Source organism: Aedes albopictus, chromosome 2 (genome assembly GCF_035046485.1).
Source record: "Aedes albopictus strain Foshan chromosome 2, AalbF5, whole genome shotgun sequence".
Classification (NCBI taxonomy): Eukaryota; Metazoa; Arthropoda; class Insecta; order Diptera; family Culicidae; genus Aedes; species Aedes albopictus.
In genome coordinates this window covers 472820057-472847122 of record NC_085137.1, presented here as the reverse complement: position 1 = coordinate 472847122, position 27066 = coordinate 472820057, and the positions used below count along the sequence as shown (strand labels likewise).

General features: G+C 41.2%; 1 protein-coding gene across 1 annotated transcript; it reads right to left on the bottom strand.

Annotated features, from left to right (window-relative positions):
- Positions 1 to 932: 932 nt before the first annotated feature.
- Positions 933 to 27066, bottom strand: LOC109414821 (tyrosine-protein phosphatase non-receptor type 4). The gene is made up of 10 exons (XM_019688659.3): positions 26416 to 27066; positions 8641 to 9300; positions 8358 to 8566; positions 8140 to 8292; positions 7920 to 8071; positions 7564 to 7848; positions 4368 to 5002; positions 2171 to 2798; positions 1923 to 2100; positions 933 to 1852 (listed from the first exon to the last, which is right to left on the bottom strand). The coding sequence occupies exons 2-10, from the start codon at positions 9224 to 9226 to the stop codon at positions 1514 to 1516; spliced, it is 3165 nt and encodes a 1054-aa protein (XP_019544204.2). The 5' UTR covers positions 9227 to 9300; positions 26416 to 27066; the 3' UTR covers positions 933 to 1513.

Here is a 27066-nt window from a genome sequence, read left to right as displayed (position 1 = left end):
GTAATCTTCCTTAGTTGGATTTCACCAAATCACCAATTAGTTGTTGTGATGTCATTTTGGCTTTTTATGAGAGCCTTTATTCGGTCGTCGTCATAGCTGGAGCTTTGTGGAAAGAATGCTCGAAACATCTCTGGACGTGGAATCGCCACTTCATCCATTGCCATCAGCTCTACACCTGCCCAAGGTTTCATGGATGGGTATATTATCTTTAACCACTCAGCAGTCTCTTGATCCTTACATATTAGAACCATGTAACCGGACTTGTAGATGAGGTTGTTGAATTTGGGGTTTATTGGCTCGTTTCGCTGTTGAACTACTCTGAGCAGGAGTGCTTCTTGTAGAAGGTCTAGCTGGGTTGTAGTGAGTTGGACGGTGGGAAAGTCTTTGGGTATTATCCCAACGTTCACGCTTTTCGCCATATCACTGTAGTAGCTGATGCCAGCTGTTTCCCTCATGGGTGGGTTTTGTTGACCAGACACGTTTTTCGGATCCAGATGGCGCTTCACCCTCTCGTCGAGTCAAGTACGAGACACTGAAGACGACCTTACAGTTGAGGTCGAAATACGTATCTGTCAAAGGATGCTAATTCTTAGTGGAATTAAAAGGAACAGTACTTAACCCGATTTTCTTTTTACTTAACTCGCAAGAATTTTCTTTCAATAGCGTAAAACCAGCCATTGAGCATAGGGTGCCATTGGTATTTTTGAAAATATTGTTATCTTTATCATGAAGAGGATTTGTCGGCCAAATTGTTCAAAACTGGACCGTATAATTCAAGAAGAAATTAGCTCAAGTTCCCCTATGCCAGTGCTGGTTGGAGAACGTCAAGTCAAGAGATTTGTAAGCTTATTTGAGAGAGATCCTCTTAGGTGCTTGATGTCAGGAATTTCCAAACGTGTCATTTTCACAATATATTTAATTAACCAACTTAATTCATTATTCAAACAATTTTCTGTTTTATTTCGTATTCAAATCTATCAAGTGGGAAATCGTTTGTGAAAAATATGGACAGATTCTTCTGATTTATCGCGGGGATTTAACACCACAAACGGACTTACTATACGAAGATTGGAGTTTTTCGATGGGGAATGAGGTAAAACTGGGGAAAGGGGGATTCTTCTACACGGGGGACAGTAATGGACAGTTAGAGTTTGAAATTTGTTTCACGGCTACATATAATAAACTTTCACTTGTTGTCTACTAATCTACAAGAGAGATAGAGAAAGATATACGTTACTGACTGATTAAATAGCACAGAGTAAATGATATTTTGTTGTGTAAAATGTACGTTGACGCCTATTCAATAATAAATGACTAATAATAGTTATACGAAGATACATTTGCGCTGCCTGGATGGGAAACTATATGCATAATACGTAGATGAATATGTCTGCTGAAAGCTGCTTACGTTTGTTCGTGTCTCGCGGTTTGATGAACTAAACATAGAGTGTTAAAAAATATCCCATCAAAGGGCAGTGGGGCCGAAGCAAGGAACCTAAACAATAGTTTCTCGTCAGGAATCCGCCGGGGCGTTCCCATTGATGGCAGTCGTAACGGTAGCAGGTTCGTTTCCATTCGTGGGCGTAACATTGTTGGTGGTAGGGGTGGTAGTGGTGGTAAGACTCGTCGTTTCCACGGCCAGTGGGGCTTTTCTTGGTGGTGACGATCCATTGGGAACCTCTTCCAACGGGGAACTCGAATCCTCGTCGCTGGAGGATACCAAGGGAGCGCTAGCACCATTCGTGACTGATATTGGTTTGGTTGCAACTGTAGTGGCTTCCTCTATCGCTTCGTTGGTTACCATTTTTCGGTACGCTGCGCAGATACACTCGCACACAAAGCGATACTGGCTCTATGAAAGGGATGGAGTGGATAAATTGTGCAATGCGTTTTTTATTTGATTTCAGTCGATCGATACTTACCACGTTTTGCACCATACAAGCCCTTTGATCACGCATGGCCTGCACAATGTCCAGTGGGTAGACAGGCTCTTTCGTTTCCATCAATGCGAGTGCCGTATCCATGAGAATGAGAACCCCTGTTCGCCCGATTCCGGCAGAACAATGAACTATGATGGGAGGATTAGCTGCACTGATGTATCTACAAATAAGATAAGTTATATATTTTTTTACTTTATGAACTTTGATGTAAATATGGGAAAATGACTTACTGGTGAACTGACGTAGAGGACGGCATATCATTAGGACTTTCGTCGCTATCCGTATGCACAATCCGTCGCTCCGAAGAATCCAAACCACCGTTTTCGTCCATCGTCCGCAGCTTGACGTTTTTCAAACTGGCTTCGATCTCCTGCAGCAGAGTGGTATTCCTCGCGGCACGTACTTTCTCTGTGAATTGTAGAAACAGCTCCGGATCAGCCGGTACTCCGTGATCCGGCCAAGCAAGGTACTGCATGTGCTGGATGGTTCGGGTTTCTTTTGTCTTCTCATCAGTCAACACCAGATCCCGAAAGACGAAGCTTCCGGTTTCGTCCGGTTTCTCGTTGAGGCATCGAATGGAGAATCCCTCCGACAGGGCCAGCGGCTCCTCGTCAGCCGAGGGCCAATACTGGTGACATTTGGGACGGCCCCGTTCCATAACGGTGGTCAACATTACCACCAGATGACTGCTCTCCTGCTGAACCATTCGCCAGAAATCGTTCACCGTGGTCGAAAGGGGACCCTGGGTGGCGATGTACCGGTTGATGGTTCCCGTCGGAGGAATTTCCATGTTGACGTAGTTTGCGTTGATATAATCTCCACTTTCTGCATTGAGCAGCACCACGCGGGTGCAATCATCTGAAGATAGACAAATTAACCAGTCAGTTACCACTACTTTTCAAAATATAACGAAAGTTATGAACTTCTACGAACAACTAGTAAAATTGTTCATATATAATCAGGTACTGATTTGAAAATGGGACAGTGGTTAGTTTTCTCTATCTTGTGGCCTCCTGGTGACCCCGGTAATTTGACCAGTTTTGATCAGAGCTACAATTAGGAACAAGGTTGCGAGCATTCATTTGCAAAGATTTACATTCATTTGCTATTATCTCAGTTCAGAAGCATACTATCGAAAAACAATGTATGGATGAATTTAACCTTGTAGTTTTATATGAAAGTTTGCCGAATAACATTGGGGTCGCAAACGTATAGGTGCCAAAGTCGTGAGCGAGCTGTGAAGGCAACTCTCCACGCGGTGAATGTAAATTTCATTCACGCTGTGGAAAGTTGCCTTCACAGCTCGCTCACGACTTAGGAGTGCGTGTGCGATTCCAATCTTATTCGGCAAACTTTCAGATAAAACTACAAGGTTAAATTCATCCATACATTGTTTTTCGATAGCATGCTTCTGAACTGAGATAATAGCAAATGAATGTAAATCTTTGCAAATGAATGGTTGCAACCTTGATTAGGAATCCTCCAATAGTTCCTGCTGGTTTTCCCGTTCTCTGTTATTCTTTTTAAGAATTCTTTTTGATTTCTCCAGTTATTTATTCTTGTGATTCTTCCAGAAGTTCCTTCTCAGATTCCTCAAGGCGTTCCTCCTGGGATTCTCCTGGAGATCTTTCTGTTGTTTTTCACGATTTTGGTTATGATATTCCTTCAGAAATTTCTTCCGCAATTCCTCTAGAAGATCCTTCTAGGGTCCCTCAAGGATTTTATAAGGGTTTATTCTGGACTTTTTTTTTCTGAAATTACTCTTTCTGGATTTATTTGGGCCTTAGGCGACTCTTCAAGAGATTTCTTATCGGATTCCTTTAACAGTTCCTTCTCAGATTCTTTAAAAAAAATCTCTCTGAAATCCCACGAACTTCTGCAGCAACCCCAGGATACATCTTGGAAAACAGTCCCAGAAATAATCCTCCTCCAGAAGGATACTCAGGAGAAACCATATAATATAGCTCTTCTTCTTTCTATAGCAGAAACTTCTGCAAAATTCTCAGAAGAAATTACATACATATGGAACTCTTTGAAAAATATGAGAAGGAACTTCTGCAGGAATTCCAGAATGAATATCTGGAAGAGTCGCAGAATAGAAAGCTGGGCAAATCTCAGATGGAGCTAGTGAAGGAATGTGAAATAAAACTTCTACAATAATCTCAGAAGAAATATCGGAGGGAATTCCAAAAGGGATTCCCAAATCTCAGAAGAACTATAGAAGGATCTTCAGGAAAATAAATTCATGGAAGTTTCAAGCCTGGCTCTAACCGTGATCAAAATTTGGGAAAATTCCCGGGGCAACACGTATCTGTTCTAAAAATGTCATTAGTTCATCGAGGTAAAAAATGCTATCATCTAGTGTTATAGAATGTTTTTTACCATGCACTCAAGCGAACCTTCGAAACTAGCCCCTAAAATACTTACAAGGCGAAATATCCCTGTAGCGATTCTTGTTCAGATTTTCATTTTTCCGCGCCTCGGTTATAGGCAAATCAGCGTTCTTCCTATACATCTGTTCGTACTGTGCCAACAGTGATCCGGATGCCAGCCCGTCGCTCAACAGCAGTAGCGACTGCGTGAACAGCTGATCGCCATTCAATTCGCCGCGCACGATGTCACTCTCCTCCGGAACGTACTGATAGAGTGGTTCCTCTTCCGTATAGTCGACTAAGGCATTCGGTTTCAGCGTTAACATAAGCTCTCCGCCCTGCCGCGAGGCACGGATCAAATTCACAACCTGCTCGTGCATCATGGTGCTCACGTCGCGCCCGTTGATCATCACCAGTTGGTCACCCTCGCAGATCCGGGGTGTGCTCTTGTCTGCTGGGGTGTGCGGTGCCACCCGGGACACCTGCACCGGCAGATTCAGATCTACGCCACCTTTTACGTTGAACCCGAACCGACCCTGGTCGTCCGCCACCAGTCGTATCGTGACCAGGCCTTCCTCCTTGGGCACACTGTTCTCCGGATTGTTGATACCGTTGTACGCCGGAGGGGAATCGAACATGGTCGGAATCTGCGCATCGTACGTTCGGGCGCAATGCTCGATGAACGTGGGTCTGAAATGATAGGTGCAAAAACAGGAAAAAAAATACTTGTTAATTGAGAATGAGACACGTAAAACTGTTTATGAACTGCTAGGTAAGCACAAAGTAAAGTGTGATAATTGCAAACTCCTCCAGATAGTTCACCACAGATTTTTTTCTAAGAATTCTAACAGGTTTCATTTTGTTATTCTTCCCGAGAATCCTGCAGGGATTAATCCCAGAATTTCTTCAGAAATGCCTCCAGGATTCTTTATGGAATCCCTCCACGTATCTTTCTAAGGGTTCCTCGAAAAATTTCTTCCAGGATTCTTTCAGGGGTTGCTCCCAGGATTCTTCAGAGATTCTTCAGAGGATTTCTTAAAAGATTACTCCCGGAATTCCTTCCAACATTCCTTCATTGATTTCTCCCGGGACTCCTCCTGGATTTCTCACTGGACTCCTCCAAAGCATCCGGAATTTCTTATGGGCTTTTATCGACATTTTTCCTGAAATTCCTTGAGCGATATCCCCCAGGATTCCGTTTGGGATTATTTCCGGAAATCCTTTATTCTCCGTTCCCGGGTTTTCGATATGTATTTCTCCTGCAATTCAGTGATGTCAAGGATATCTCCAAAAAATATTTCTGGAATTCCTTTAAGAAGTCCTCCCAAGATTCCTTTATTGATTCCTCCCGGAGTTCTTTTAAGAATTCCTTCCTGGATCCTTTCAGGGATGTTTCCGGCACTCCATCAGGGATTCCTTCATTGATTTCTCTCGAGATTCCTTTCGGACTTTTCAATCCGTGAATATTGGCGAGTTTGCGCCAGCAATTCCTCCAAGATTCTTTCTGGAATTTCTCTTGGGATTCCTTTTGGGGTTCATCTCAGGTTTCTTTCCGAAACTCCTGCATCAATTTCAACCGGAATTTCTTTATTGATTTATCTCAGGTTTCCCTTCTTTTGAGGATTCTTCCCCTGAATTCTTTTGGGTTTTTTTTTATGGGATTACTTCATCGATCTCGATATTCCTTCCGGTATTCTTTTAGGTATTCCAGGGAGCCTATGGTGATTCCCACTGGATTTTTTTCAGGGATTTTTTTTTTCGGAAATTTCCCCCGTGAGTCCTTGATTCATTCTTTCAGGGTTTCCTTTACCCCACTATTCTTTCGGGATACCTCCTGAAATTTTTGAATGATTCCTTCAAGGATTCCTCCCGCGTTTCCATCCGGAATTTCTCCAAGGATTCTTCCGATGATACCTCCGGGATTTCTCAGAGATCTTCCTTCGGATTCTTTCATGGTTTCCTCCGGGATATTCCAAGGGAAACCTTTTGAGACTTTTTCAGATTACTCCAAGATTCATTCCATCGGGGGTTTCTGCCAGGATTCCTTCAGAATTGTTTTCAATTTAATTTATTTTTACAAAATTCAACTTTGTTACTTCAAATATTTGCATTCAGAGATTTGGTTTACCTTTCAACTGTGAAAATAACTCAAATTCATTATATGAGACATAAATACATAGAACAAAAAAACCTAGCTAGCTACGTTTGACTGTTTTAGGGAAAAGAATGCAAAAAAAACTCTAGATCAGATTATCTTGAAGCTAGTATCACGTGTCGACTCCGGGCAGCTTGTGAAGATCGTCGGTCGGGTACCGAGTCTTCAAGTTGTGAACCATTTTGAGCAGCTTGTTCTGTCTCAATTGAACGCAGTTTCACCAAACCGCCTATGCATAGGTCATAGGTCATAGATCATAGGTCAGGAGACGCACTTGACGTAGTTCACATGTTTGTCGAACTTCAGCTTCTTGTCGAATAGCACTTCAAGATACTTCACATCATCGTCCCATGTAGTTGGCTGACCATTAACCGTGATCGACCTGCGGGGAAGGTGTCGAGCAGCACGCATCCTCGTGACGAAAATCGACTGAGTATTTCTTGCATTCAATTTGATTCGCTACTTTCATTGGAAGTCCTGGAGATTGTTCATCGCCACTTGGAAGTGAGTAACGACCATTTGCGGATCTTTGGCCGACGCCAAGAACGACGTATCATCCGCAAAGATTACTTACGTTACACCGTCTACCATCAGTTGTAGACAATGGAACTCAGGGCTGATCCTTTGGGCACGCCAAAGGGGATATTGTGGGCTCTGAAGTTTTCACCATTCAGTCCGAATTCAGAATTTTTGCTGGGTTATCTTCCAGAATACCTTCAAAAACTTCTCCGAGGTTTTATTCATGGTTTTCTTCCGCAATTACTCCAGAAATGACTCACAGGATTTCTTTATTAACTCCTCCTATTCTATAATAGGTTGATCCTAGCCAAAGTCTACGCTTAATAAAAAATTTAACATTTTTGTTTGGACGAAACTCTACTAGGAATGAAGGGGGTGTCTACGGGATATATGAACGACCGCAAAAGGACTACTCTTGAAATTCTATCTAGTAATTCTATCAGAAGAACAACTTGAAACCCTAAACGTTCAAAAAAACTGGAGGAATATAGCGTAAGACTGACGAAGATTACCTAAACGCTTGTATGATTGCTTAAAAATGAATATTTCCAATACAACGAACAAAAACGAAACTTACTCATCACTCTGTTGCTCCCAAGCTTTCCTCGGGATCGACGGAGTTTTCGACGTAACCTTATCGTACGCCCTCGTGGCCTTCGTCAACGACAGCAACGAGAGTTGATTTTTGTTGTTGGCGGTTCCGTTGGTGCTTTCGTTGCCGGAACCATTTAGCAGCGGCGATTGCGGCTGAGATGCCGCCAGTTGTCGTTTACTGGGCGAACGTATAAAGATCTTGGCGACCTTGCCACGTTGTCGACTTTCCTGTACGGCTTGAAGCTCGGTGCGGCCGGAATAGTGAAACCTGCGGAAAAAAAATGCCGCTGTTCGTTAGAAATCGGTTAGAAAAGTCCGGAATGGAATGGTGCCACCTACTTAGAACCTAGGGTTAATGGCAGGAATCGTGGTGATCGGTGCGGTCTTTGCAGACGGAAAAACGAGTGATGTTCCACACATGCCTTCCACAGTGATTTTGCGTTGCGATGTGCGCCCATGTTGAACCCGAGCAGTGTATCGTAGCTCTCCGACTGTGATGAGGGCAACATTTTCTTGGTGATTAAACCAGATATCCGAAGAACAAAAAAATAAAACTTACCGGTTCCCGACGAAGCTGGATGAAGAAATCTTTCCTTTTGAATGACACTTTGACCATCTTGGACCAGGAGAAGGTGTTGATGCGAATACCGTTCTGGTAGACTAGTAATCCTATGGATGAGACGCCTAAACTCAGTTCCTTTCCGGCGGAATCCTAAAACATGCAAAAGTATTAGGTAATTATTAGTATGTATGGTTAACAAGGAGAATTAGAAATACCGTTGCCCTGTGAGAATCTATCCCATACATATCCAGCCGTTTGGCATGTTCGAGATAGTTGTACTCGGCATCCGCCGGTAGTTGACCTCTGTGTAGCTTGTGCAGTTCCGATATCCGATGTTCGGCGTCCTCGTTTTGTTCCGGCAGTAGCTGCAAATCACTGAGATAGCCATGTGTGTGTTCCAGGGGATTGTAATCGCCTAGTTCAGCTGAAATCAAAATTGGGATCATCACGACATACCTTCAAGCGCTTTACTCCCTCCAAACTAAGTCCCAAACTTACACTGAACTGTATAACTAGCAAGCAGACAGGCGGTGTTCAACGCCACGGGAAGCTTTCCTTGAAATATGTCCCGCTTTATCTGCAGATAAAACTGATATCTCGTATACTCTTCGCACAACCGGCTCGGGTCGGTGATGTAAAACTTGACTCTAAAGATCAACACCGGACTGATATCACCCGAGAGGCGGACCGCGTTCCACTGCTTCCGGAAGGGCTTGTTCGGATCAAGCCACCGACCGGACTCGAGCGAGATTGCAGTCCCCTCGCTACCACCGGTGCTACCGTTGTTGCATCCGGAGCCATTTTTGCTCCTTTTGCTGCTGCCGTTGTTGCTGTTGGTGGTGGTGGCACATTTCGGCTGAAACTGTAGCCCAAAGTAATCCCGCTCTGATAGTTCCAGATGCCGAAAGACCAACTCGAGCAGGTCCGATCCCTTGGCCTTCTTTTCTAGCTGGAAGGTGTGGGTGGTTTCATCGAGGAACAGGACGGTTACCGCTTTGGTTTGGGATTTCTTGTCGCGCGCCAGCTCGGCACTTCTTACTTTATACGTTCCGCTCAGACCACCGATTCGAACACGTTCAAGCATAGCTTCTGGCCATAGCGTGGGTGAGGGCTGCTACAGGGAGACTAGACGCAAGCTTGTTCAGTTTACGTTTACAACTGAAAGAAAAAAGATAAGTTTTATGAATTAGTGATGTATTACAAAAATGTTTCCATCCGAGTACAGTTAAAGTAGCCATTAACGACGCAGACAAGAGCACCATCCGGGACATGGAACGAAATCGAAGGAACGATTGGTTTGACTAGGATTGTGGAGAACGGCTTTGCAAGAGAAGAACGCAGCTTGGAAGGTAATGCTGCAGCATGGAACCTGACACAATCTGCCACATTTAATGTGAAACAAAACATACGGAAGCGGAGGTACCCGACCTGCCTCTCTCGCGAGAAAAACACAGTCTGGAAGTAGCGGAGTGTGACGAAATATTGCTGTGCCATTCTTAGCAGACAAGTAACTGAAAAGTAAGAGTAACATTTTGTGGCTCATATGTGAGGCTGAGCATAAAATTGCTCACACTTAAGACTTGTACGAAGGTCGAGCAGATACTAGTGTCTACTCTCGTAAGCTAAGGCTACACCAGTCTTACTCACTTGGGGTCTGTGTCAATTGGCGAATTAAAATTATTTTTTACTTAAATTTGACAGTTCAACACTTAAACTTGACAGTTCTCCTAAGGAAATAATTATCGAACTGTCAAGTTTAAGTGAAAATTAATTTTAATTCGCCAATTGACACAGACCCTTGGTAGACACTGCACCGTTTTTAGGCCGGAATAGTTTGTCCTTATGTGCGGAGTGTAATCAGCACTTCAGCAACATGTAGGGTGGGGCGGGGCAAGATGGGTCGCCTAAGGATGGATCACCATAACTTTGTAAATACAAATTGTATTGGTTTGTATTCGTCCGCTACTCTTTAATACATTAGTTAGCTTTTTTTATAAATAAAAAAGTTTAAGTGTATTTGTCAATTTGTTCTATAGCTATTTACAATTTCAAAAATCCAGATCTAAGTGAAAGCTTAAGGCGTTAATATCAATCCTATCGTTATTTTCATTAACATGGCAGATATATCTTACCAACAACTTCAAAATCTTCACTCGGTTCACTTTTTGTATTCCTCCCAATGATGGTTTTATGAGGTCTTCGAATGTCAGCCGTCTCCATCCATTCGTTATGCCAGTCAGTCTTCGCTGCAGGACCGTCCACGCCGGGCCTACACGAGCGCATTCGCAAAACTTGTGCTGGAGTGTTTCGATGTGGGTTCCGCAGTATGAACAATTTTCGTCTGCCACTCACTGCATTACGAAGAGCAATTTTCGGTGCTCGACCTTCTCATTGATGAGCAGATAGAGTTGCGTTCGTTCATTTGCGCAGTAAGTTCTATGATTATTATCTCTAAATCTTATCAATTAACGAAATTTGAACCCGCAATCCCACGATATCTTAGGATTCCTCTCTTTTTGAGGATTCTTCCCTATATTCCTTTGGGGATTTCTTACGGGATTCCTTCTCAGAACGATTCCGACTGAGATTCCTTCCGGTATTCTTTTAGGTATTCTCAAGATTCATTTAGGGAATCCTATGGTGATTCTAAATGGATTTCTTCGTAATGTTTTTCCCTTGATTTCTCCATTGATTCTTTCAGAGTTTTCTTAATGAATTTATCCCACTATTCTTTCGGAATTCCTCCCAAAATTTTTAAATGATTCCTTCAGGGATTCCTCCCGGAACTCCATCCGGAATTCCTACCGGAATTTTAGCTATGCTAAAAGTCGATAAAAAGTTCATTAAATACAAAACAGTTTTAAAAAGAGATCGATTTCGCGCCGTGAAAAAAGTGCGGGGCAAGATGGGTCACCTTTTAAGTAATTCACATTTTCTCAACGAAAAACGTCAAAATATAAGATTTGTTCCGCATTCATATATGCTCCATATCCATACTGAGTAAACAAAAGCTACTAGTAAACATTTTATAAATTTATTTGGAATATAAAAAACTTAACGATTTGAGTGGTCCTAAGGCGACTGGAAAATCGATGTTTTCACTAAAAAAATATCATAATTTTATGTTATAATTTTGAGCGTTCATTCCGCTTGATTGAAGTCATTTATGAGATAGTCTTGTAATAAAAAATAAAAAACTTTTGAATGCTGCAAAAATACGTTCAAAACTGAAGGTGACCCATCTTGCCCCGCGGCCGTTTATATGGAGATTATATAGAATGTATCGCATAAGAAAAATAGCTTAAACTATTTTAGTTTTTATTTCCAATGAGTGAATAATTTTTCAATCAATGCCCTAAACTTTTGTATATTCATGCTGGTCATCTAACAAAATTATTAACATAATCAAAACATGAGTAATGCGCCCGAAAATGACACTGACCCATCTCGCCCCGCGACCCATCTTGCCCCGCGACCCATCTTGCCCCGCCCCACAATAATATTCATGCAACCGACGAATTGACCGGGTTGCAGCAGTTTAGATGTAATATTACACAACAGTTTTTTTTTCTGTGCAGATCGCCCGAAACCCTTACGCAGTTTCTTACACTATCCACCGTCGCTTCGATCAATCTAATGAGCTTCACGGAGAAGCCGTCTTGTCCATGATTTTCCATAGCTCTCTGCGGTCAATACTGGTGTACGCTGCCTTGAAATCGATGAACAGGTGGTGCTTTGAAACCTGGTATTCGCGGCATTTTTGGAGGATTTGCCGCACGGTGAAGATTTGATCCATTGTCTAGCGGCCGAAGTCGGCTTGATAACTTGCCACAAACTCATTAACTTTGGGTGAAAGACGACGGGAGATGATCTGGGATATCACTTTGTAGGCGGCATTAAGAATTGTGATCGCTCGAGAGTGCTCACACTCCAACTTGTCACCTTCCTTGTAGATGGTGCAAATGACCCCTTCCTTCCACTCCTCCGGTAGCTGTTCGGTCTCCCAGATTCGGAATATTAGCCGGTGCAGGCAGGTGACCAACCTTTCCGGGTCCATCTTGATGAGTTCAGTTCAGATACCATCCTTACCAGCTGACTTATTGTTCTTGAGCTGCTGGATAGCTTCCATAACTTCCCTCAAAGTGGGTGTCGGCTCGTTGTTGCTCCCTGCTGTACTGACGTAGTCATTTGTCCCGCTGCCTTCATCCTCCATGTCTGCGTTGTCCGCACTAATCAGGTGTTCGTTGTAATGCTGCTTGCACCTTTCGATCACCTCACATCCGTCAGTCAAGATGCTCCCGTCCTTAGCCCTGAATATTTTTGCTCGCGGCACGAAGCCTTTGCGGGATGCATTGAGCTTCTAGTAGAACTTCCGTGTTTCTTGTGAACGGCACAGCAGTTCCATGTGTTCACATTCCGCTTCTTCCAGACGGCGCTTTTTCTCCCGGAAGAGGCAGGTCTGCTGTTTCCGCGTTCTTTTATATCCCTCCACGTCCTGCCGGGTCTCGTGCTGCAGCATGACCGCTCTCGCTGCGTTCTTCTCCTCGAAAATCTTTCTACACTCATCGTCGAACCAATCGTTCGTTTCTCTCCGTTCCACATACCCAACGTTGGTCTCCACTGCGTTGTTGATGGCTGCTTCTATCGTTCTCCAGCAGTCCTCGAGAGGGGCTTCATTAAGCTCGTCCTCGTCCGGCAACGCTGCCTCGAGATTCTGCGATATCCGGATGCTTTAGTCGCAGCCGAGGCGGCCGTCGGTACCGTACGTTGTTAATCACGGGGAGTTTTTACCATCACCAGGTAGTAGTCAGAGTCGATGTTAGCGCCACAATCGATCCTGACATCGATTTTGTCGGAGAAGTGCCGTCCATCAATCAGGACGTGGTCGATTTGGGACTCCGTCTGCTGTGGTGATCTCCAGATGTAACGATAAGGGAGGCTGTGCTGGAAATAGGTGCTACGTATGATCTTCGAATGAGTGTTATCAGTTTTGTACCTTTGAATTCCGCCATATTTGGCTTCTGTCAAAGGATAATCAAAATAGGGCGGAATTTGAAGTTACAGAACTGATGACACTCATTCGAAGAGGGTTTTCTGCTTAGAGGGCTTTACTATTACTTTAGAGCTTTTAGTAGAACTTGTTACTTCAGACCCTAGTTTAATTTAAAAACACTTCACTAATACTTTACTTTTGCAAAAGAAAATAAAAAATGAATAACTCTTTTAGAGAAAAACTAGAAAGGACGAGCAAATTCCTTTTAATTCTACTACTGTGCTTATCTTCGGACAGATAGGCCTATTTCGTCTGTGACTTACAGACTTCTTCAGTGTCAAGAAGAACTGAACTGAAGAAAACTTCGCATTCGTTGTGGTATTTATACTAGGAGTGTATGTGTAGGTACGTGTGTGGGTAAAAGTGTAGGTATAAAAATGTAGGTACAAAACTGTAGGTACAAATTTGTAGGTACAGATTTGTAAAAAAGGGGTGTATCTACCTGTTAGAAAACAGGGTGTCAATAAGATACCTAAAGCTAGGAAAATTCCTACCGATTTGGTAGGTAGTCAATTGGTGTTTGTTGTGTTATTTTTTTTTTTTTTTTTTCCTGCCGATTTGGTAGGTAGTCAATTTGTGTTTTGTGTATTGTGTAATGTTTTGTGTGTGTTAGGTAAAAAATTAAACAGCCACGTGTACCCATTGCCCTGATCCTTGTTAAGTAGTTTTTTATTGTTTTGTTTGTAAATTTCTAAATTTTCTGCAACATCAAGTTTCCATGGGTTTGTAATGTGTCGTAAGAGTTTAATATTTGAAGTATTCAAAAAATGTCTTTCCTTGAAAATATGTTCCGCAACTTTAGATTTAAAATGATGAATGAGTCCCTTGTCTGTGTCTTTGTGTGCTTTTGATACTTCCGTTATGTGTTCTTTGAATCGTGTGTTGAGTGTGCGTTTTGTTTGTCCTATGTATATTTTGTCACAGTGATTACATGTTACTTTGTAAACACCAGATTTTGTTAAGTTGTCCAACGGGTCTTTCGTAGATCCTAAGAGAGTTTGAAGTTGGTTAGCTTTGCTTGTGAAAACTAATTCAAAACCAAACTTTCTGAGAATTGGTCGGAGTTTTTTGGTGTCATTGTTGTAGTTCACAGTTATCCGTTTAAGTGTAGGTTCTGTCCGTGTCAGTGTAGTCAAAGAACGTCTGTATTGTTGTTGTGTCTTTTTGTTGATGATCTGTTGTATTGTTTGTTTTGTGTAACCGTTCAACTGTGCTGTTTCGAAAATGTAATTAAGTTCTTTCGTTTTTCCTGTTTCACTAAGTGGAAGTGTCTGCATTCGGTGTATCATGTGATTGAAGGATGCGATTTTGTGTTGATGTGAGTGATTTGATGAATTTGGAATAGTGCGTTGAGTGTGTGTCGGTTTTCTGTAAATTTCGAAGGAAAGTGTTGATTCTTGTTTTACGATGAGTATGTCCAAAAATGGTAATTGGTTGTTCTGTTCAATTTCACAAGTGAATTCGATGTTTTTGTGTGCATTATTGATATTGTTCAAGATTTCAGGTAAAAGATGTTTCTTAACAATGCTAAACACGTCGTCAACGTATCTCCACCAGACTTCAGGAAGCTGTTTGTTGTTTTCTAAGCGTTTTTCCAAATTTGCCATAAAAATTTCACTTAAAAATGGAGAAAGTGGATTGCCCATGGGGGCACCATTAAGTTGTTTGTAGGTTTCATTTCTGAACGAAAAATAATTTTCTTCCATACAAAGTTTGGTTAATTTGATGTATGTACGAACTTTCTTAATCAAATTTGAATCTGAATCTTCATATTGGTTCAGAAGCCAATCTTCTAGTAGGTTAATGGCCTCTTTAACTGGAATGCTTGGAAATAGTGATTTAACGTCGAATGAAACTAAAATTTCATCGTCGTTAACGGATAAATTCTGTACTAGTTCTGTGAATTGTTCGGAATTCTTGACAGATCTACTGTGAAATTTTTTAGGCATGTTTTGGAATTCTTGTACTAAATATTTGGCAATTTTGTGTGTAGGTGAACCAATGGCTGAAACAATCTCACGCATTTCATTTCCAGGTTTATGAACTTTGGGAAGTCCTTTTATTCTTGGCAATGAAGGGTTAGATTCTTTCAGGCTTTTAATGACGCTTCCTAAAACTGGTGTAGACTCTTTGAGAGTTTTGTCAACACGTCTTACTAATCCTGGAAGAGGATCAGTACGTTGTTTCTGGTAAGGTCCATTTTGAATCTTGTTATTCATTATTTCATCATAGTCCTCTTTGTTCATGATTACTGTTTTGTTTCCTTTGTCAGCTTTCAGATAGAAAACTGGTTTCTGGTTAAGTTCTTTGATTATTCGTTGTTCTTTCAGGTGTTCTTTGTTCAATTTGTCTTGTTGTGTGTTTTGAATAGTGTTAGCTGTTTGTGTTCTGATTTCTTGAATCTGTGGTGTCTGTAAATTGTTCGTGTTGATAGCTGTTTCAATGTCGATTATGGTTTGTGTTGAATCTGGTTTAGAGTGTACTGCGTAGTTAAGACCTTTGTTGAGAAGGGTCAACTGTTCTTCCGTAAACTGTTCGGAAGAGCGATTGACCACTAACCCAGTTAGTTCTTGTGTTGTGTTTTGTGGTTGTGTAGAAGAACATGTAAACTTCGGATTTTGCATCTTTAATGCTTTAAGTTTTTTATCTAGTAATTTCCTTTTTTCTTTCTGATTCACAAAATTCTGCAACTTTTACTTTTGTTAGAAAATTAGGGAAAGATTCAGGATAATCTTTCGCTAACTTTAAATGGAGAGAATAACATTCCAAGGTTTTCATGTTGATCTTGCTGTGTAGTTTTTTGATGCTTTCTTTGATGAGTGTTTGTTCAAGTGTCTTTACTATGTTGGGGTTTGTGGCTGTTTTAACTTTAACCTTGTGACTTACGGGAGTAAGCCTGTACTTTATACACTTCTTGAGAAACGCGATATCCTTGTGCTTAGAGGGTTCGAAAAGTCGGTAAAAGATGCTACGTATGGTCATGTTCTTAGAGACGACGAAATCAATTAGTCGGGCACCAACCGATCACGCGCTCCTGCATATCGCCCATCACTATAAAAGCTGTTCCCAGTTTGCGTGTATTGCCGCAGTTCTGGTAGATAGTATGGTTACCTACCTCAAAACTTTCGCACCGTTGATCCTGTCCAACACACCTCCTGTAACGCTACGATGCCGAACGTGCGGTCCTTCAGTAGATCGGCAAGTATACGGGTGCTCCCAATGAAGTTGAGAGCTCGGCAGTTCCACGTACCGAGTTTCTAATCGCAAGTTCTTTTTGTTCACTGGGGCCGTTGCCGTTGGTCTCGGTTCGTAATACTCTGTTGCTGATTTTTCGTTACAATAAATTTTTGCGCCTGGCTCGTAAGGCCTAATCCCCTACTTTCCGGAAGACAATAGTGCACAGTAAGTTGAGCTTAGAGTCCTTCCCTAGAACTCGGACGTTGATCAGCCGCCCCTAACATGGACATCAGACGCTGATGTGAGACGCTCAGGTTTGAAGAAACAAATCCCCCCTTCCCTGTCAGCCTACGACCAAAGTTCTCACCGGAGTTGGTTACCCGGTCTTCCCTAAGGTCGCTCGCAGTTCTGTCGGTGCCACGCGGAGATAGGGATTGGAGTTGCTGGGCAGAGACTAGTGATCTCAGTCAATGTGCTTGCGTTGCGCCAATTACCCAGCCTTTATCGTGCCGTTGCGCGTTATTACAATGATCTTTTTCAGGGCATTGTTTGAACCCATTATGGAATGCCTTTGCGTTAGTGCCCTATACCATCTTATTCCTTTCCCCTCTCTCAGGTAGATGATTAGGTAGGCTAATGTTCATGGCAATGGCACATATTTCCCAAATGGGGGAGAACGTTCCTCTGGAGTCGACTTACTGATATGCATTTGGCTAAGAATTGAAATTCAGAAATAAAAATCTTTCGTCATTAATTTCTAACATCTCCAAAAAACAATTATGTTCCCTGTTTTTGCCCGTCGACATTATGATTGAACGATCTGCCGGTTACGCTGTTTGTTTTATAGATAGAACCTGAAACTACAGCTACATGAAACAACTTTGGAACTGCTCGTCATTGCTTCTGAAAGGCAACTACCGGTACAATATACAAAGAAAAGTAGCGCGCGTGGAGCACTTCTGCCTATCAGATGATCATCATTCTCTGCTATCAATTTTGCCACGAGCAACACCGTCGGTCGTGTACAACACTGACCTAAACTGCTGCATGCGACTGCCTGCCTACGTATCGTCATTCGTCGTATCTCGAATGTATCTCTTAAAATGCGAAAAGTAGTAAACCCTGTCCGATTGTTGTTATATGTAGGTATTACCTACTCTGGCCAAGAAGCGCGAAGTGGCAGTTATGGCATAATAGCACGTTATAAAGTAGCGCCGTGCCGGCTTCCGAGCGGCGAAAGGAAAAATCAATTTAACAAATTTTGCTTTCTTATCAGCGGTGTGTATCTTGCCATTGGAGAAGAAAGAACACACAGGCAAGCACACGATATCGTGGTTCTAGGAAATCGGACATACCGCGGCAGCAGGCAGGTCCAGCACCGGATACTAAGTGTACCCGTTCAAGCGCGATGCAGTTATCTTGAGGCAGAGATATTTATGTATGAAAAAGTGCAACCCCCTTCTCGCGTGGCACCTTCTGCAAATGGATCTAATAGCGACTTGATGTGCATTGCAATCAACGGTCATCACATCCATCGGGGTGACGACCACCACTGACTGATTCATAATTCCAAGAAACGATCAACATCCGAACGCCGGTCGGTACATATGTAGGTGAGGAAGTGGATACATGACGAGAGGTGTTGGTTGCTTCGTTCTTCGAAGACTTTGTATGAATGGTTTGCAATTCAAACTTCTTGCCGTGTGTATTTGAGTCTCTGTTGTCGTCAGCTCGGTTACTCCAGAGCTCGCGCTCTGGCTCGATTTGAATGTGAAAGAATGTGTGCGTAGTTAAGCCGGATGATCTGGACTAGAGTAGGGTAGGCGCGCATATGTATCTGGAAACGCATTCCACCAGCGTGGTATCCAGTAGCTGTTAATTGATATATATTGTCTTCTTATGGAGATGGAGAGTGTGCTTTTTATTGCGTTGCTGCTGCTGGATTGATTCCTAAAAGGTCTGTAATGCAGATATTAATATGGTTTGGAAATGTTTTGCATTATCTGAAGAATGTACTCTTTCTATTTATGAGCATTGCTTTAGTTGTAGCTGAATTATAGATAATCTGTTACGGTAAGACAAACCAAAAAATCTTTAAGGCTCAAGCATTCGTCATCATTTTTCGGAAAATGAAAAGCAGTTTTTTCTCTCAAAACAAAAGTTTTTGCCATAATGGCGGATGCTATAAATAAATTTGACAATGTCTGTGCCCCATCCATTGAACTGAAATTATTGAAAAGAAATCTTAGCAAACCTTGACCTCCGAAAAAAAAATGTTTATCTGTCATCAATCAAAAATGGTTTTGCAAGGATTTTCTGCTTAATTTGTTATTAGCAAAACTGATTATATTACTTTTTTCTAGGCTAATGGCGTTGGGACTTTCATTTACGCAAGGACAGAAATGCATATTATCCCCGTTTTTTATTATTAGCTGGCAGAGTGCGAGGAAAAATCCTGCCAGAAATATCTCGTATCTATCGCCCATCTGTCCGGTGTGCACTCTTAGTCAACTTGTGGCCAGAACCCTTCTTCTAGCCTCTCTAAACATGTTTTTGGATCAGCTCACGAACGATCACCAGTCACCACGCTTTATTTACAAGGCGGGGGAATCAATTACCACACTGCCTTCGTGACCTACCAACTGGAGTACGTTCCCGGAAGGAAACTGCCTTTGTTTAGTGATCCTAGCTTGATAGCTGTATTCTATTTATTCTTAAGACTCCGAAACAAGAGGATTTACTTAATCTTTTCATTGATTATATAAAAAGTGTATGGAACACATTGAACAAAAATACTACAAAAAAGTATTTCCGCACGTTTAGCAAAAACATTTTTATATGGCTTGAGTTTCCAATGAACAAGTACCGAGATGGAGATTTACGAATTCCAAATTGATGATGTCTGCTTCGTCGTGGGTAGTAAGGCAGTGTTAAATTCGTTCCTTAAACTTTTATCCTCTACGGATACTTCTCAAGCCCGCAAGAGGGTAAGGGGGGGGGATTGAGGATTAACTCAATTTTATGCCAAAACCCCCTCCATATCCGCCTTTTCTGTGCACGGCATTGCTTCTTCTGATGGCTCAGTGCCAATTCCAAAGTAGTTCACCTTGAGAAACCCACTACAGGTTACACGAGGCTCGAAATCGGCAAACCTGGTGGAAGTGGCTTAAGAAAATCCGGATTCCGGAGAAGGAATTTTTAAGGAAAAATGACTAAGGAATTGAAATGCCTTCCTAGTGGGGGATAGAAATAAGTATTTTGACAATAATCTGATACTGTTTCTGTGGACATTCTACCAGGATTTTTACAGGAATCTTTGCAGATTCTGGGATTCAAGGGCTAGTGTGATATGGCTAGCTTTAGATAGATCCTGGGGTCAAATCAATGATTGATGAGCTAGTTTTGTAATCCGATGGCATCAAGCTTGCGAAACACGGTGATTTTCGGTGACTTTCTATTTTCCCATGATTTAATCTCTTGTTATATCCTAAAAGCATTCACCAAATGGTATCTAAAACAGAAACGGAACTCATTAGAAACAGAAAATTGAAATTTATATGATACCTAGATGTTTTTTGATTCATTGCAAAATTTCGCAGTTGACAGATAACAAACTTTTTTTTTTCAAAGTCAAGGTTTGCTAAGAATATTTTTCAATAATTTCAGTTCAACTTGGGGCACAGATGCTGTCAAATTATTTTATGGCATCCGCCATTATAGGGCACTGCACACGGTGATTGCTATGCATTTTTTTTTAGTCTTGACGTTTGGTGGCCTTGTTGTTTACGATTTGGACTTATTTCATCAACTTGTAATGTTACTGTTACTCAGAGACATTGCGAGGGGAATGCTGGCTCATATTTCGTGAGGCATTCTACTGGGGTTTAGTGAGAACATCAAAAGGGATAGCAGTTGAAACTATGGTAGACTCCTGAGACGAGACTCGCGAAGACGGTTTTCTTTTTCTCCACTTTGTTATTTTTTTCTTCTTCCTATCTGTGTTGACATTATGTTTTGGGCTGGTGGTTCAAACACGTACGTGACCGCATCACCTCACATGCAGTGTGACTGAATCCCATAGGGCACTGCATGAAAATCTCTCCTTCTCTTTCACTCTTACAGGAATTTTGTAAACAACAAGGCCACGAAACGTCAAAATCCCATACAAAATCAAAACAGTGCAGTGCCCTATTCACGCACAAAATCATGTTGAGGTGAAATTTTGCATCGCCAACAATCGCCAAGCAAAGTAATCATTGGAATATTTTGTTTTCAATTTGTTTTTGACAGTACAAGAGAAGAAAATGCTGCTCGGAGTGAATTTTGGCTTCAGAATTTATCTCGGATAGCAATACTTTCCTCGTTTTAGGTAACGTAATCAAACGGGCTACAACTGACAGCTCAGTTGGGCTGCACTTGACGTTGCTTTTTTTCCTCTTCGCGAGTCTCGTCTCAGGTAGACTCAAATGCCACAACAGTGGAGATGAAAAAATGGTAGGGTAGGTAATCAAAAGTTGAACCAAATTGCAGCTTTCCGAAGTAGCGCAAATTTTGAGTGATTTTTTCTCCCACATGGAACTAATTTACTACGGCAAAATTTTATGTACATAAAAGCCACGGATATAAGCTTTCTGTTAAGTGGTAAAAAGTTTGTATTTGCACCGAATTTCATTGAAAAATTCGATTATTCGTCAACAATGATTTTAATCTTAATTTGAACCATCGTAATCATAATTTGAACCAAATTTAATCTTAATTTGAACTACTGGCGGCAGCAGCTCGAGCGTCTCCCACAATAGCCAATTTCGTGCTGAACAATAGAAAAACACATGGATCTGCTAATTCCCATAACTATTTTTAAATAGGCAGTGGAATTTCAACTAAGAATGTTTTAAACTCTTCAGGAACTTGGAAACTAAATTTGGAATTTTTCATCCCCCAAGAGTAAACAAAACAACCACTAGCGCAGTCTGTTGGCCAACACTGGAAACTCACCCCCGTTTACTAGTTCAAATTTAGATTACAAATGGTTCAATCTAAGATAACATTCTCCAAGTAAAAATTACTTAAATTTGATAATTTTATGACAAATAATGCGGAATATTATTCGGTTGGTCGATTCTACTATAAATAAGCTTTCATTTGACGTGTTTACATATTGCGTGTGATATAATGATTGAGCTGTACGAGTGCACCGAAAAAGTGCTTTCTCCTGGGGGGAAATGGGTGAAATCACAGTGATTTTTCAATTGCCTGTTTTCCATGACAAAATCACTTTTTCAATGCTTTTAAAGTCCATGTTATCAGGTTATATTACGGAAAGCTGTTTAACATCTTTTTCGGAACAATATTTGCCAAAAAAATACGTCATTTTAATGAATTTCGAAATGGTTCAAATTAAGATTACAATTTGACTAGTTCAAAGTTTGATTTCTTACCCTAGATCCAAAGCCCGGATTCCTACGCAAATCCTGTGGAAAATCTAGTGAAATCCCAAAAGACTTATGGAGAAGAACTTCTGTATGACTGAGGAAAGTCGGTGGAAATGTTATGGCGATTCGAGGACTTCTATGGGAATTGTTTCGGGGATTCCGCCAAAAGTTCCGGGAATTCTCAGGAAATTCTTCCCGTTTTTTTTTCCTGGAATTTCTTCTGAGGTTTTGATGCTTTCTCAAGGAATTTCTTTCCAAGATTTCTCTTTTTGAAATGTCTTCAGAAGTTTACCAAGAAGAAATTCGTACGGCTATTGGAAACCCAGATGTAACTCCAGTAGAATTATTTTCTAAAATTGCTAGAGAAACACCTTGTTGAGGAAATCCTCAAGGAAGTCTTGCAGGAATTAAAAAAAAATCAAAGGAGAATTTTACACGGAGCTTCTGAAATAATTCCAATAGAGAATCTTTTAAAAAAATCATAAAGAAATTCCGTAATAAGCTCTTGAAGGATTTCCATTAGGAACAGCTGAGTGAATTTCAGAATGAACATCCAGGTGAATTCCAGAAGTATTTGCAGGAATTGCAGGGAGGGATTCCGAAAGAAGTTAATAGAGGAATCGTGGAACAAGCTTGCTTTGAAATCCGGGAAAGAATTCCTGGAGGAAACTTGAGATTTCTAGTTTCTTTCTCATAAAATAATCATTTCAAATCTGGCTAAAATTACCCTATAGTGGACCCCATGGGGTCCCTTATTGAATTGTTGGAGTCCACTATTAGGTAGATCGTATTCTCGTACCATGTTGAATCGGCAACAAAAGTGGACCCCCTAAGATTTAATCAGTAATGGTCCCCCAGATTTGTTTACATTTACAAATTTGTTGAAAAAAAATCTATTAAACGCTTTCTATCGTAATTGCACCACTTAAAACTTTTGTCTAGGAACATGAGACATCGTCTTCCGGTGGAAGTCACCGGTAGAAACAGATTTGGGCACGAAATTAAGGAAAAATTAAAAGGGTCCACTATTGTTTAGGAGTTCACTATTGGCTAAAATAACCTAATCAAGGAGTTTGCTTCGATATTCCCCTTTTAGAAAATTTGTCATTCTGAGATTTCTGAGGAATTCCTTCTGTGATTCCTTTAGGCTAGTCTCTGTGAGCTTTATTTGGAATTATTTCGTTTGAGGACTCCTTCCTTGAGTAATTTCTCCAGGAGTTCCTTCTAAGATTCATCTTAACTCCTCCCGGGATTCCTCCAGGAGTTCTTTTTTGGATTACTTCCAGGATTCCTCTAGGTGTCTCTGCTGAGATTTCTCCAGGAATTCTTTATGAGATTCATACAAGAAAACCTTCCGAGATGCCGTCAGGTAACTCATGCAAGATTCCACCAAGAACTTCTAGGGGCTCATCTAGGAACTCCTTCCTGGATTCCACCATGAACTCCTTTCGTGCCTAGGAATGAATGGCTAGGTGGGTCTAATAAAAACCTAACCGCTAACGGAGCATTTGGAGTACCAGTGCGCCATCCACAGTATTTTACCCCTACTGCGCTAACCGGAGCAATGGTGCAGTGGACCTTGTGTTTCTCCGAGACAATCAGCTGCCCATCTTTAGTCTCAAACTTAATCTTGCCTTGTTTGGGTAGTGGCTACGGTTAGGATAGCTCAGATTATCTTCATCATAAAAGAACAACAACGATCAATCTTTGCAGACTTATGCAAAATTGTACAGCTCAAGTGGCGTAAGGGGAATTTCTATCTAGGAAACCTTGCGAATCCGGTGATTGCTACGCAATCGTTGCTACACTCGTCTCTGAATTACCCACCAGAGATGTATGTGCTATCACAGTTAATGTTTCTGTTGGAAATCACAACAGGAAATACGTCTATTGTTCGGTATATTTACCGCATGATGAACCATCCCCTTCGAATGCTTTCAAACAAGTCATCGCATACTGCACTTCAAAAGGCCTTCCGCTGAAAAACTCTCCGGTCTGCTGAACGATCCAGCTAGAAAAACCGTTGCACAAATGTTTCCAGTTTGAATGAAGTCAGTCGGTTGAACAAAATCCTTGCAAATCTAAGGATTTTCAAGTGAACGAACTGCGTTTGCCAAATGGCGACCTCACTTCCTCTGATGAAGAAGTTTTGAAATGTTTATTCAACACACACTTCCCCGGATGTGTGGATATTGCATCTTCGGATGAACCTGATGTCTTTTCCGTAGTTATGATTCTTTAGCTTCGGCTCGGAGTATCATAACTATAGAATCGATTGAGTGGGCACTAAATAGCTTTACTCCATTCAAATCTCCTGGAGCAGATGAGATATTGCCTATTTTGCTTCAGAAGGGATTTGTTTATTTCAAACATTTTTTGAAAAAACTACTTGTGTGCAGTTTTGCTACAGGGTATATTCCAAAATTCTGGCGGAATATTACTGTAAAGTTTATTCTGAAAGTGCGTCGAGCGTCTTATGAAAAAGCAAAGAGTTACCTATCAGTTTGACTGCTTTTCTTCTAGAATGCTTAGAACCCATTATCGATCATCATATCCGGATGCATCCCGTGAATCGGGTAAGTCCATTGTGACTCTTTTACACCAGATTGTTTACGATATCGAGAAAGCATTCGCTCAAAAGCAATCTTCTTTGAGTGTTGTCTTAGATATCGAGTGTGCCTTCGACAACGTGCCTTTCGATGCCATATTGGAAGCCGCACGGAGTCATGGTATATCTTCAATGTTTTCCAAATGGATTCACCAAATGCTTAAAAACCGATATCTGTTCTCGACATTGCGTCTAGCAGTGATTAGTAAATTGAGTGTTTGTGGATGTAGAGTATTCTATCAAACTGGTGCCTTCCAAGTTTATATCTGAGCTTCCCCAGATGGTGAGTAAAAGCATCACTGCCAATAATTTGTGGAATGCGTTTTGAGGTGCAGTATGCGATTACTTTTTTGGAATCATCCAAAGGAGACGGTTCATCATGCGGTAAACAATCCGTATCAGAGACGTGATTCCTGTAGAGATTCCCAACAGATACGTCAATTGTAACAGCACATACATTTCTGGCAGTTAGCTCAGAGACCAGTGTAGCAGCAATTGCGTTATTGACAAGCACACATGCTCGAGACATGACACGCGAGTGTGTTTATTTCCTGAAAAAAGCAAACACCTACGCTGCCGTGAATCACAAGTCAGTCCCATCTGTAAAAAGTAAGCATTGAGAAATGGACTTTGAAGTTTTTAAACTCGATTTCTATGTAAAATTTCAAAAGGTCGCCGTAAATTGAACATTTCTGCGAACATTATGAAATTTTCTCAAATTGTTTCAAATGTGAAAACGTAACTGCGAAAAATATAAAACAGTGTTCGGTGTTGGACTGCAGGGTACACAAGTTCGTAATGGGACTGACTTGCTATTACTTTTCATTATAGGACAATCTGATTTGGTGTCGTTTTTCGATTTTACTGAAAAAAAAACCTTATATTTTTATTCACGCAGCTGAAAGATAATCCGAAGAAAGATCGAAAACTGCCATTGACTAAATTTTGCCCAAAATGCAGATGGGGCTGACTTGCGATTTACGGTAGTACGAATACAGATCTGAGCTATTTTAACAGTATAGCCACTGCCCAAACTAGGCCAAACTTTTTACAATATCCTTGACCTGATTTATAGTTTCAATAACTGCCAGGCTTACGTATAATTAATAAATTACAATTACAATTACCGCACAACAAAAGACAGCAGCAATAAAAGCAGATCGGTATCGATTGGAAAACCCCAATTCGGATGTTTAAAAAAATTCTCAAAAGAAAATCGCCCGATAACTCCTAATGTTCCACACAAGCTTCAAATAAGTATTCACGATCCAAATGTTATAGAATTTAGGCAAAAATTTGATCCGAACATCGTGGTATCGAAATACGAATAAAATAAAGAATAGAAATCAAATTGTTTTACATGTTTTTATTTCATACAAACTTGAACCACCTTAATGCAAAATGATGCATGTGAAATGACATAGACCCATCATTCCACAACAAATTCTTTAAGAAATTTAACTAAAATTAATCTTGATGAGCCCAAGAATAAAAAGAATTTTGCACAGAGTTTTGTGGAAAGCATTAAAGTATTAATTTTTATACATATGACTGTGATTACAAAGAACCCAATTACTTTGTGAAAAAAAAATCACAGTCATAAAAAATCCCAAAATAATTTCCACGAAATGAATCTCAGATAATATTTTATGTTTTTCAGATAGCAGACGCACAGATATCTTCAAGTAGGGTTCCACAAAAAACTGAAGAAATTACCGAAGAAACGTGATAGCGGAACATTAATAAGAATAATTAGAACTCCAGCAACCACTAAATCACAGTTGTATATATGACTAGATACAGTTTGCGGCATGAACAGTAAGGCCATCCATCTCCCCTTTTAAAAAGCAAAAGTGTTTCTCCTGCGCTTGGATCGATATTTTACCTCATACCCACAATTGACTGGACGGCAACCCATTCCATCGTCTATTTCCTGACCTTAATTCCGACCCCTCGGAGACAACATGAGCTCATATGATACAGATTGTCATTATCATTCTTACCTTTATTGATTGAGTGATGCTTCTTAGCCGATTCAACACTGGAGTCTAAACCGACTGGAATACTGATTAGGATCCAAGATTCCACCGAACACCAAATGAGCACCGAAGTAATTTGATCACAATCCTCAAGCCCTTGCCCTCGTCGTCGTCGGTCGCTGCACTAACAGGTAGTCAAAGCTCGCCCGTTTGTTTTTGACCGCCTTGCAATGATTCAAAACACACGCACCAAGAACGGATCTCCGCGCGATGAGCTGTTTTTTCGTCTTCGGCTGTAAAGCTTCAAGACTGCACTCGCTGTCGCTGTATTCTATTTGCACCACCAGCAGGCAGCAGCACCCAATGATGAAGCACCAGGAAAAAAAAATAAGCACTCAGTCGCCAGACAGGATGTACTGAAAAACGCCGAAAAAGCACTGGAAATCGCTGGAAAATTGCCAACTAACACTGAAACCGGGTTGCACAAACAATGATTCGTGTTTTGGTGGAGGTTTAGCAAAGAAAAATGCACTTTTTGGAGGAAAATTTCGCGAAAAATAGAGACCACTAGCCGACGGAAAAGCGTTCGCTGGTTGTAAGACCGACCGAAAAACAGCGAGAGAAGAGGCGTACGCACGGGAACGAACACTCTGCTTGTTCTTTTGTGATGATGTT

Bases quoted from the DNA above. Each gene is read 5' to 3' on its own strand.
- LOC109414821 (XM_019688659.3), bottom strand. From the start codon at position 9,226: ATGCTTGAACGTGTTCGAATCGGTGGTCTGAGCGGAACGTATAAAGTA. The intron at 7,849-7,919 runs GTAGGTGGCACC...TTTTTTCCGCAG, and splicing joins CCATTAACCCTAGGTTCTAA to GTTTCACTATTCCGGCCGCA. The intron at 2,101-2,170 runs GTAAGTCATTTT...TCTTATTTGTAG, and splicing joins TCCTCTACGTCAGTTCACCA to ATACATCAGTGCAGCTAATC.